We start from the raw sequence: 12,804 nt of genomic DNA on the forward strand, positions 1-12,804 counted from the left end.
ACATAAACATTACCTTTGGCTTTTTATAGAACCCTGACAAATACCATTTTACAACTTTCTTCAAACGGAAATATGGATTTTCTTCGAGAGCAGCCCTAAAAAACAAAATGGTAAATATAACCATTTTGTGCAATCACAAATTCTCTTTCTTACTTACTATGATTTACAGCTGGAAACCTAATTTATGCTTAAATAAATAATAAAACAGTCATGTGAATTTACTTCTAGAAAGCCTTTCCTTGCTGCTGGAGGGATGGCTCAGAGGTTAAAACTGCTTCCTCTTCTATAGGAAACCAGAGGTCCTTTCCCAGTGCCCTGTCCAATGGCTCACAGCTGACAGCAACTCCCACTACAGCCTCCTCCTCGGCCTCTGTGGGCCGTCTGCATGCATGTGCATATACCCACGCCCCCAACAAACACACACACACAATTTTTTTAAAAAAAAAACATTAAAAATATGTCTTTAAAGAATCATTTTTTTCTTTTTTAATCTGGTTACCTTATCCCAGTTTTCTGATTCTTTCATATACTACCTGGGACATTGCTAAATAGTTTTGGAAGTTCCAAAGCAAAGTGTCCGAAATGGAGCTCAGGAGACCCAGGATTAACAAGGAGCTCAGGAGATCCAGGATTAACAAGGAGCTCTACGAATAACTGGGAGTAAAAAGCAAACACTCTCTGCTTTCCGAGTTGGTTGGAGATGAAATCTCTCAACTTCCTGCTCAGGCCACCTGCTGCCATTGCCTCCCTAAGATTCTGGATTCCCACAAGAACCATAAACCAAAAGACAAAACTAGGGTTGTTTAACCCTAGCTCTTCCATAAAAATAAACATGGACGTTTGAGATTCATGCCTTGTGTGGTGCCGTGAAGCCCAGTCAACATTAATTAAAGGGCCTCAGTACCACTTGCCAGCGAAGGAGCCTCAGTCCTGTTTCCTGGTTGCATCTAATCAGAACAGTTGATGTACACAGAAGAGAGAACGGGGCTGATGCTAGCCTTTCGGATCAAGGACTGTGTGGGTTTGTGTCCCGGCTACAAGGCTGAGGTTTCGTGTCACAAGAGTGAAAGAAGAAAGAAGAGCTAAGATCATTTCAATTAGCTGTGTTTTCCCAGCAGTCCCTCACCCTTACGTGTTACAACTTCAGCCAACAGGGCTTGCCAATCATAGCCCGTCACTCTTCCTGTGTGTTGTGTTACCAGGCCATTTTCCACCTGAATCAACTACCAGTGTAACATGTAATCTATAGAAGAAATCTGGAGGAGCCATGACTCAGCTTCCCCCTCTCCCTGACCTTTTGACTACTACTGCAACTGCTACAAAGTAGTGACTGTGAATGTTCACAATGACGTTTACTGACAAGCTGTTTGCACTTTTGTTTGTAATGCTGCTAGTTATAAAAAGCCATTCTCTTTTACAAGTGCATCTGACAGTGGAATCTGATTTTTGAAGATAAGGTGCAAGGTGACAGAGGCTAGACCCCGGTTTATTGACAACTAGAAAGGTTGCATTTGGATGCTTGGTCCCTACTTGTAGGTAGAGCTTGGGAAAGTTTAGGAGGTGTGGCTTTGCTGGAGGATGTACATCACTGGGGGTGGGCTTTGAAGAGTACATCGCCTCTTCCCACTTCTGCCTTCTCTGCCTCCTGCTCCTGCCGCAGTGCCTGCTCCCCTCCATGTCATGATGGACTCCATTATAACGCTTCTCTCAGTAACTTTTCTTGGTATTTTGTCATAGCAACAGAAAACTAACTAATGCAGGCTTGTTTTAAAAAAGACTCTTTTAGGAGAGAACTCGTGGTTAAATACATGGGCTGTCCTTGCAAAGGACCTCAGTTGGGTCCCTGTACCCAAGTCAAAAGGCTCACAACCCCCTGTAACTACAGCTCGAGAGGCCATCTTCTGACCTCCATAGGTACCTACACTCATGTGCACTCATATGTGCCTGCATGCACACACAACATAGAGAATTTTAAAAAATAATATTAAAAAATAAAAATAGACAATTCTTTCTTTCAGTGTTTTCTTCAAGCGTAAATGAACAAATATAAACAGTCCCACTTTATAAAAACAATGTAGTAACTTCTATTTTTTTGTACCTTGGTGGCTTGCCAGAAACCATTACCATAAAACAGCAGATGGCAATTAATATTCAAGGTGTCAACCACCCGAAGAAACTCCCTGATGGAAGAATCTCATTTAAGCAAGGTTATGACTAGAGACCCTGAAATGTCTTTTGCGTCTGCTGTCCCTTTACATGTTTGCTCCTGCAACGTCTCTCTGATAGCTGGCATGGTGTGAGTGGATGTGGGGAGAGTCCACACTAGCATGTAATCCCATGAATACATCTGTGGATTTTCAAGAAGGCGACCCCTCCTTAGCTGTATTGTCTAACCCTAATAATAATGCTAGCTTATACAGAGTTTTGATGAATAAAAATGAACACAAAGAAATGCTATTCAAGTCAGGGGTTACAAGATTTCCCCAAGAGCCTTGGATCATAGCTTAGCCTACATTAAGAAAACGGCTGTATTTCCCCAGCTGACAGATAGTTGTACACTATTAGCTGATTTAAAACTTCAAAGTAGCTTTAGAAGCCTTGCTAATGGGTTTTAAAGATAAACTATTCCCAGATAAAACAGCCCAAGGACATATAACAAGCTGTTGATCTGCTGAACTAAGGTAAAAAGTGCAAAGCAACCTAATTGCTATGCCAGTCTCTCTGCTTGGTCTGGCTGATAACCCAGCACAGTGATTAACTCTCAGGACCAATTCCTAACCTCAGGTTTATGGCTTTTGTTCAGATACACCACAAAGGAAGATTCTCTAACTGGCCAGGGATACAAAAAATAATCTGATTTCAAAGCCCCAAGAAAGAGTTACAAGTTTCCTTCTTTATGGTCAGTGGTTATACACAGTGCAGAAAGTACATTCTGAGATTTAAAGCACTGTGTCTCGAGAAGTGCCAGTTTGCGCAGCCACTAAGAGATGTGCAGTAATCTACCTGTGGACAGACAGTCTCTGAGTCTGAGAAAGCCTGGCTTTTATAATTGCTAACCACAAAACGTTACCTTAAAATGTTTTACATACTTAGAAGTATAGGATATAGCACAGAATTTATTTATTTTTCTTATACTCCTTAGTAGTTTAGTTTTATAAGGCTACTTCTATAGAAAAGACAATAAGGGCTGGAGAGATGGGCTCAGAGGTTAAGAGCACTGATTGCTCTTCCAGAGGTCCTGAGTTCAATTCCCAGCAACCACATGGTGGCTCACAACCGTCTGTAATAGATCTGGTGCCCTCTTCTGGCCTGCAGCATACATGGAGGCACAACACTGTTTACATAATAAATCTTGAAAAAAAAATAACAAGACTGATTCTTTTTTTGCAGCTGCCACCAATTAGGAAGCTGATTGAGAGAAAGCGCTCCTCCCTTGCTCTGTGACAAGTTTAGATTTACTGCATGTGAATTGTCGGGATGACTCTGATTCCTATCATTTACTTAAGAAATGAAATGTGACCCACAGAGGGAGCAGAATGAGTGCAAAAGCTCTGTCTCGATGTGTCATTTGAACTAGACTACATGAGGTTCACGATTAGGAACTGTTTCGGTTTCACTTTTCCCATTTCTTTTCCTATAGGCTACTGGATATCTTCACTCTGTTGCTAGCTGGGAGTTCTTTTTACTGGAGGGAGCGGGACAAATCAGTCTTGCAATACACAGTCCTGACTGGCCTCGAGCTCACGCAGGTCTCTTGCCTCGCCCTCGAGAGCTAGGATCACAAATGTGCACCACCATGCTGGTACTAATAGCTCTTTTTATCTTAGGAGAATTACTACTTTTATCTACTACATAATTTGCAAAGTTTTTCTGTGATATACCAATCATTTCTTGATTCAGCTTATGCTTTCAATGTTCACTAATGTAATTAAAAACTACATCTGAAAACAGATATGAACAGCAGATACTGGTGTAGATTCCTAAGTCCAAACAGCTGGGCCAGCATCAGTAGCACGGACAACATTGCCACAGACTCCGCAGATGTGGCAGCAGGTGAAATATGGAAGGGTGAGCACAAAATTGCTCAGGGTACCTACCTGGTTTATTGAGGCAAAGTCTCTCACTGGCCTTGCTAAACCCCAGGAATCCACCTTTTCCCACCTCCCTACTGAGATTATAAGTGCAGGCCACCATGCCTGGCTTTCCATTACATTCTTGAGATACTCTAAAACCATTTCTAGAAGACTCTACTTACTCAGACAGGAAATCTGCATGATAGTAGTAATCTGAAAGTTTATCCAGGAAAGACCGGGGCTCCAGAATAAACGTAGGAAGAACCACCCTGGACAGGTCCATGCCGGGACGAACTTGTTTGAGCAGAGTCCAGATAAGGCTTTTGTTTTCTTCAGACACAGTTTCCGTTTGAGAAGCCTCACCTGCCTTTAACAATTATAACACAGGACACTGAAAGATCTTAGTTATCTTAGACACAGTAGATGATAAAAACATGACTCTTTAGGACTATTCCAAGCATTATGGGAATGTGCAAACAACCATTTAGCTAACAAAGTCTAGGCTATAAAAGCGAAAGGAGAGCTACAAGGAATATCAAAATAACAGCATACACAAAAGAATCAAATTCTACATTTTTTTGTTCAATTAAATTTATTTTCTACTGAGAAAGGTAGCCCAGACTGCGTTGAAACTTGCAGACTTCCTGCTTCTTTCTTCCAAATGCCAAGATTACAGGCATGTGCCACCAAATCCAGCTTAGTAGTTTATTGTTTTATATACATTTACTTCTATGCACTGGTAATAACAAGCAAGTTTTAAATTTATACTATTTACAAATTACTTTTACACCTGGTAATGACACCAAGTAATATTCTATTCCAAAACCAAACTTGAAAATGTAAACTTAAAGTTTAGCAGACCACACTGGCATTCAAGTATGTTTTGGATGCTTAAAAATGTAAGTAAATTTCACAATACACCTTTGAAGAAACAGGTGGCATATAGATATTCTTTGGGGAAAACAATAAGGCAGGCAAAACATATCTATAATTCGTGTGGAAATTTCCTAGAGCTGTAAGCCAGAATCTGGCACCAGGAGGCTCACCTCGCCGAGCTCTTCGTGGCTCTGCTCCATGTAGGTGGTCTCCTTCAGAGGCTCAACGGGCTCAGGCTCAATGTAAGAGTCATCTTGCCTTTCTGATGTGTCTGTATCGCTTTCCTCACTTTTCCCCATCACCTCATTGTCAGATTCGTCATGTTCCTGATCGTTTTCTTTGTCAGATTTATCAGAATACATATCTTGGTCCTTAAAGTGCTGCCTTTCAATTTCACTATCATTCAACCTTAATGGAATAATTACATGAAAAACAAGGAGACTGAGAATACAAATCCACAGATTGGACTAACATGCAGCATTACTGTAGATTTACTAGATGCTTTACTTGGTTAAGCTGACTTCGTCTTTGGGATCATCCTATCAGCAATATTGTTATTTCATAATCAGTGAGAAAAGGCCCAAAGAAATTAAACAGAAGTCTGCAATGAGAGATGACAAACTGAGCGTTTGTCTCTCTATCTTGGGGCTCAAATGTTCTCACAACAGAATGAAGACTACTTCTTACCAGGTCCACCGCCCTACTGTTTTACAAATGCTCTCACTGGAAGCAGGAACACCACCACATCTGGCTGAAGAGAACAGTAAGACCATCAGGTTCTCACCTCGGCAAATTATGATTTTCCACTGAAAAGACCTCCAGGATCACCCAAAATAACCTCTTCGAGTAAGACGGAAACGTGCTTTGAGATATATTTAACATTTATCTGATCGGTTTAATTGTGAGGGGGAAAACTTCAGGAACAATGGGAATGGCAATTTCACCTAAAGGAAATAAGCCTATAGCCCCAAAGTGAAGATTTAAAAGAGGGAACGGTGTTTTTTTTTTTTTTAATTCAAAGCAATAAAAAGATACCAGCATCTGAAAATTATCTGTGCACTGCATCCCAGTTTTGCCAGAGAAATTTTATGTTAGTATTAGCTACAACAAATGCTCAGGAGAAAAAAAAACACAAATCAGACACAGTTTCTACTAAAAAAAAAATGTGTTTACAGGAACTGGAGAGACAACTCAGTGGTCAAGAGAACCGGCTCCTCTTCCAGAGGATCCAGATTCAATTCCCAGCATTAACATCATCTGTACCGCCTGTCCCAGGAGACATGGCACCCTCTTCTGGCCTCTGTAGGTACTGCAGAAATGTGGTGCACAGACATATATACAGGTAAAACACCCACACACATAAGACAATAAACATAAAAATGCTTTACAAATGGCAGGCACAATCCAGGGCCATTACAAAGCATGCTAAGAAAAGAACAATGGAAGAGAAGATGTTTCTCATTGTTTTGAGGCAAGAAAACTTCATATGGAATACAGTATTCAAACTGATCTTGAAACAGAAGTATGGGAGAAGGAGACAGCAAGAAATAGAAACCATTCTTAATGGAAGGTACACTATGCACAAAGACAAGTTCGCTGTACCTGGAAAAAAGAATAGTGCACAGTGACTAAATAAATCTCTGATCCATAAGCCATATAATAAGACGGGCAAATGTCAACACTATACACATCACTGAGGTAGTAGAAATGACAACCGATTTAGTGGAAAGGACAATCTCCAAAAGCATCACCAAATTGGCAGCAACAGCTACTTACTGGAAGTTGTCGCCACTGTGGAGATTGTTCGCACGCAGTAAACCATACAGGGTCACATGTGTGTTATCTGATGAAATGCTGAGGTCATGTTCCTTTCCTTCCCTGATCATTGTGCGTTTAAGAAGACTAGAACATTTCAAAGCCAGCTCCAAGGCATCCATCCAGCACCTTCCTAGAAGAACATAGTTTATAAGCAAGAAAATAAATGAAGCCAGCATTGATTTAATTTAATCCTCTTAACCTAAAGCATACTGTCTCTTTGAGAAACAAGCACTGGAAAAGTTAATTTAAACATAAAAGTTTGCCAGGATTTTAATGCAATCTTTTCTTTAATAAGTGCCTTTTAAACAATAAGCATTTTAAAAATTATAATAGGAGAAAGTATGTATTATAAAAGTATGTCCAATCTAAAATAAAATATGCCAAACCTTAGAACATTAATATGCAATTTCATTCATTCATTCATTCATTCATTCATTTTTCAGTTTCTCAAGACAGGGTTTCTCTGTGTAGCTGCCATGGCTGTCCTGGAACTAGCTCTGTAGATCAGGCTGGCCTCAAACTCACAGAGATCCACCTGCCTCTGCCTCCTAAGAACTGGGATTAAAGGTGTGCGTCACCAACACCAGGTAATATGCAATTTTAAAGTTTCAAACAAGGTCCATAAAATACACTGAAGAGAAGGTGATTCTGTACTATAAACTAATTGAAATAATGTCCTTTTGTTGGCAACAGGTCTGTCCTCAGGTTTATCATTCACTCTGTGCACGTTAGTGCACAGCGAAGCACAGGCTTTGTTGTGCTTCACATTGCTCTAACATATGGAGAGCATATCCACCCCACCCCTCTTAACGGTTCCTGCGTTCTCTTTACTTCCTATTGTTTGCTTCCACTCTCACACTGTCTCTTGAGTTTTGTTCAGATCTCACATACAGAAGAAAACATGCAACTCTTGTCTTTGAGTCTTGGCTATTTTGCTTAACACAAGTTTTAAGTCAAGAAAATACCTATACAACGCTATCACTAACTACCATGACTGTCAATATCAATAGCTTTCTTATAATTTAGAATTGTATCAATGGAATTAGGAAATAAAGTAATATATTTAAGTACTACTAAAATCCATATATACTTGTTTCAAGATCTGGCAAAGAAATTAAACCATAAAAACATCTTCATATTGAAATCTCAAGTTTATACTTTAATATAAACAGTAATTTTCTAGTATTACAAGAGTCAGCACTAGAAGGTTTTAAAATTTCCTACATCAAGCTAATCTAAACTATAAAGTGTGACAGTAAAGAGTAAATTCATTATCACTCACAAAGCTATTAAGGTGTGTTGTGTGTGAGTGTATGTGTGTTTAAGGTATGTTGTGTGTGAGTGTGTGTGTTTAAGGTATGTTGTGTGTGAGAGTGTGTGTGTGTGTGTGTTTAAGGTGTGTTGTGTGTGAGTGTGTGTGTGTTTAAGGTATGTTGTGTGTGAGTGTGTGTGTTTAAGGTATGTTGTGTGTGAGTGTGTGTGTGTGTGTGTGTGTTTAAGGTATGTTGTGTGAGTGTGTGTTTAAGGTGTGTTGTGTGTTGTGTGTGTGTTTAAGGTATGTTGTGTGTGTGTTTAAGGTATGTTGTGTGAGTGTGTGTGTGTTTAAGGTATGTTGTGTGAGTGTGTGTGTGTTTAAGGCATGTTGTATGTGAGTGTGTTTAAGGTATGTTGTGTGTGAGTGTGTGTGTTTAAGGTATGTTGTGTGTGTTTAAGGTATGTTGTGTGTTGTGTGTGTGTTTAAGGTATGTTGAGTGTGTTTAAGGTATGTTGTGTGTGTTTAAGGTATGTTGTGTGTGAGTGTGTGTTTAAGGTATGTTGTGTGTGAGTGTGTGTGTTCAAGATATGTTGTATGTGTGTGTGTTCAAGGTATGTTGTGTGTGTGTGTTCAAGGTATGTTGTGTGTGAGTGTGTGTGTGTGTTTAAGGTGTGTTGTGTGTGAGTGTGTGTGTGTTTTGCTCTCTGCATCATTTGCCAAATGACTTATGGATCTGGCTACAGGGCGGGGGTGTATGTGGACAGTTATTTGTATTTTGCTTTCTTATGTAAAATAAAATCAAACCAGTGTTATACGTTCCATAATCACTGTTAATGAAGTGACAGCTCATAGGTTGAATATTCTCTTAAAACGATAACATTCAATGAATTACTACAAAAAAAAATACTACTAAGTCTCCAAAGCACTACTGTGTCAATGGAGAATGAGAAAACCCGAGCTGCAGACACTGTCCAGTTACACGTGTCCTTCCTATTAGAATTCTTTGTCTACAAAGCTAGCAATGTAGTTTGCAGTCCACAAAGTTTATGGTTACTTGTTTCAAGTATCCTAAAAAATCTAATTTAACCCAAGGTTAACACAAAATAATATGTAAATAATTCCTGAAAGATGAGAGCCAATCCACCAAAAAGTACTTACCATCTGACTCTGAGGTCGCTCGGATAATCAAGTAACTGCTAGGTAAGGGTTGAGTTATGGATCCCACTGCTTCACCCTTTGGACCCTTAATAAGAAAAACAGATGGTACAGGTACTGGATAAGCATTGAAATAGGCCAACAATAGGTTAGTCTTATTATTTCTATCAGATATGGGTTATATCAGGCACAATTATAATCTAAAACCAAATCAGCTTTAATTGTGTCTGTTTTAAGAATAACAATTTTAGTATTCAAGTATTCTCTCCCAACAAATACACTTCCTTAATAAAATTGAACAAATTACAGTATTTATCATTTAAATATTAACTGTACATAGTGCTCATATACTAAATAAAACATAATATATAACATACCAACACAATTAATAAAAATTTCTATTTTACAGATGTCACTACATGAGAAATATGTATTTCCAGAAGTTTGAAAAAGTCACTGAAAATATAATTCACTAGATAAAGGAAAAAGAATTTTGACTGGGTCTATGGGAAAATCAATATTCACTTTATAGTCAATTACTATCTGTTTTAAAGACTGATCGCAAAAAGCTTTACTGAACAAAGAGAAAGAACTGCTTCATTAACTCTAGCTATTAAAAACAATTAAAAAACAAACAAACACACACTAGGACCTAGAACCAGACTACCTAGATTTTAATCTTGTCACCTACTAGGAAAACTACTATAGGATTCTATCTTATTTGTATTAGGAGAATTCTACAACCTTCTAGGTATGAGGATAAAATAACAGATTCCACACAAAATACATCATCTGTGGGTTAAGTTCTTTGCTCTGTGGTTGGTCTACACATGTTGTTCATATCATAGGAAAATCTAAAATGTACCATACTAACACAATTCTAATTCTAACAAAAATTTTCATCATAAAGGGGCCACTATATGAGAAATACTAAAAATCTAATTAGGTAGTTAGACATTTAATTATAATTCACTAGTAAAAAAATAGAATTCCAGAACAGAAATAATTCTGTAATCTTAAAATTATTCCTCAATGAACACAGACTACTGCAACAAAAATCCCAAATCCTTTCCTGGGGATATCAATACTGTCTGGGTAAGTCCTTTAGTCAAGGTGAACATAATCATCCCAGAGTCCAAAGCAACGATTGATCTCACTGTGAAAACTGTGAGAACTGTAGAGTTCTTTGACCATTAATCAAAGAATGCATTTCTTTTTTCCTGCTTATTTCTGCTGCTCCAGCACTCAGGGGACCATGCTAATACCTTCAGTTATAAAAACATTAGTTTCCTATCTTTAAAGAAAGCCACATCTCATAAGACCAAATAGGGACAGCTTCTCACATATCCCCATTACTACAGGAGGGCCACAAAAATGTGTCAGTTTCTGTTCCAGGCTACCATTAAGATGAAGAATAAAAATGCAGTCAATATTACACAAAGTTACACAGAAGTAGCAGGAACCACAATTAATAAAAAATATAAATTTAATCTTCAGTAACAAAAGAGAAAACAAGATCCAATACATTGGGAAAATGTTCTCAGAAAAAATTGTTTTAGGTTCTAAAAATAAGCGAAAGGCTCTTTGTCTACTAATTGAGCACAGAGACAGAAGGATAAATACAGCTGTGGGAGGCAGGAGCAGGTTCATGGGTCCTGGCCAAGGACAGAAGGCATTTGGATGACTTACCTTCCTTCCCACTGTCCCCTTTACCTTTCCCCCAACAAGTGCTCACGTACCTTCACTGCCCAAATAGACTGTTCCAGAGGATGGAAAAGCTTGAAACAAAAGCCATCCTTTTTTGATGGACGTTCAATAATCTCACAAGCATTCAGAAGGACTGTTCCAACCCACTGGCCATTTTTCTGTGTTTTATAGATCAGAAGCACCCCAGGTTTCAACACACACCACAACTTGGTCCAGCTCTTTAGGGTACCACGAATCTACAGAAAAAAAAATATTTATTTTAAAGATTGATATCTGTTTCTCTTTCTAGACTACAGAATTACAAATTGAATACAGCTACTGGGACACTTTAAAATTATATTACACATACATTTACACTGAACAGGTCTGTAGTGAAAAGGTTACTTCATGCATACCATGCAGATGAATGTGGAGTTGACATGGCTCCTGATTAAAAAAAGCTCAGATTTTCATAGAATAGTAGGCCAGAGTTTCAAAATTATATATGAAGTACAAACCTAACCTCCTAGATCACTTCAGGCATCAATAAAATAAACTTCCAAAGTCCTGAAATTATTCTTTTGGTAGCAGTTGTTAACGAATGTAATTTGTGGGAATAAATGATTATTCTGCCTTTTCTAACTTTCCTTTTCTGAACACTTTTGGCACAACCAAGACATTTCCTAAACATCTGGTAAATAGTAGGAAGAAGAAAGATCTTCTCCCAAACCAGAGTCTACCTAGCTCCTAAACTGCCCTCCTTAGGTAAGTGTTCCCAGTCGTTACCTCAGGTGTGCTATATAAATGTCTAGGAGGAAGCCTTTAAGTGTAAGCACATTACTAATTTTTATGAAATGTTTCTTATCTTAAGTACCAATTCTGTCAATAACTTTAGCAAGTTTATCTATCACTTTCTACATCTGTACTCTATTAAAAATAGATAATAGGCAATTCACTGGCTTCACAATGCTGAACAGGATGGCAACATAGGACTCAGACTAAAGCAGGAGCTTTCTTCACTATCTGCATGGACATGAGCTGTGAATGTACATGAATTATGAGATGAATACAGGACTCATTAAGGAGCAAAATGGGCAAAACCACTGTAATTCCAAGATATAAAAAGTTAGGGAGACTCTGTAGCCAGGAATAAAAAGAGAAAAATATTAAGAAGAGGTGTAAGTGTGTGTGTGTGTGTGTGTGTGTGTGTGTGTGTGTGTGTGTGCGCGCATCTCTACATAAATGAGATGGAAAGCCAAGAGAACCAAAGGAAAGGTAGCTGCCCTGACATAACATCCTTGGTCTTGGAGATGTGACAATAGAAAAGAGGGTCAACTGTCAGAAATGAAGGCAAGGCCAGTCAGAGTCAGGGGTGAAGATGTATGATGTGGGATCCCCTCTGTATGCTATGAATATGTTTTATTGCCATTGGTTAATAAAGAAGCTACTTCAGTCTATAACTGGGCAGAATATAGCCAGGCTGGAAGAGATATAGTCAGGGAGATACCATGTAGCTACAAAGGAGACAGATGCCAGATCCTTACCAGTAAGCCACAGCCTCGTGCCGAAACACAGAGTAATAGAAATGGGTTAATTTAAGATGTAAGAGTTAGTTAATAAGAAGTCTGGGTTAATAGGCCAAACAGTGTTGTAATTAATATAGTTAATATAGTTCTGTGTTATGATTTGGGTCTGGGTGTCTGGGAAACAAACGAGCAGCCGGGAAATGAGTGAACAGCCTCCTGTTTCAAATGTATACCTAATGTATACCTATATAATCCCAGCATCTGAGATGCTGAGGTCAGAGGACTGTCATGTGTCCAAGGCCAGTCATGGCTACATAGAGCAATACCTTGTTTTAAAATACTAGAGTGGGTGGGGAGGTGAGGCGGGACCCTTCCACCCTAAGGACGTCTGGGGACTTGGAGAGCATATGGAAAA

The 12,804-nt window shown here is 38.8% G+C and overlaps 1 protein-coding gene across 11 annotated transcripts in view; it reads right to left on the minus strand.

The window, feature by feature from the left end:
• Osbpl8 (oxysterol binding protein like 8) overlaps window positions 1-12,804 on the minus strand; it is a 135,184-nt gene that overhangs the window by 28,745 nt on the left and 93,635 nt on the right. For all 11 annotated transcript variants that reach the window (XM_048418196.3, XM_048418195.3, XM_048418194.3 and 8 more), the window contains 6 exons: window positions 10,917-11,120; window positions 9,181-9,265; window positions 6,726-6,897; window positions 5,120-5,357; window positions 4,256-4,440; window positions 14-95 (listed from right to left, as the gene is read on the minus strand). In XM_048418196.3, coding sequence (XP_048274153.3) covers window positions 14-95; window positions 4,256-4,440; window positions 5,120-5,357; window positions 6,726-6,897; window positions 9,181-9,265; window positions 10,917-11,120 — 966 coding nt within the window. The remainder of the gene's footprint in view (window positions 1-13; window positions 96-4,255; window positions 4,441-5,119; window positions 5,358-6,725; window positions 6,898-9,180; window positions 9,266-10,916; window positions 11,121-12,804) is intronic.

This window comes from Myodes glareolus, chromosome 26 (assembly GCF_982192425.1).
Source record: "Myodes glareolus chromosome 26, mMyoGla1.1, whole genome shotgun sequence".
Classification (NCBI taxonomy): domain Eukaryota; kingdom Metazoa; phylum Chordata; class Mammalia; order Rodentia; family Cricetidae; genus Myodes; species Myodes glareolus.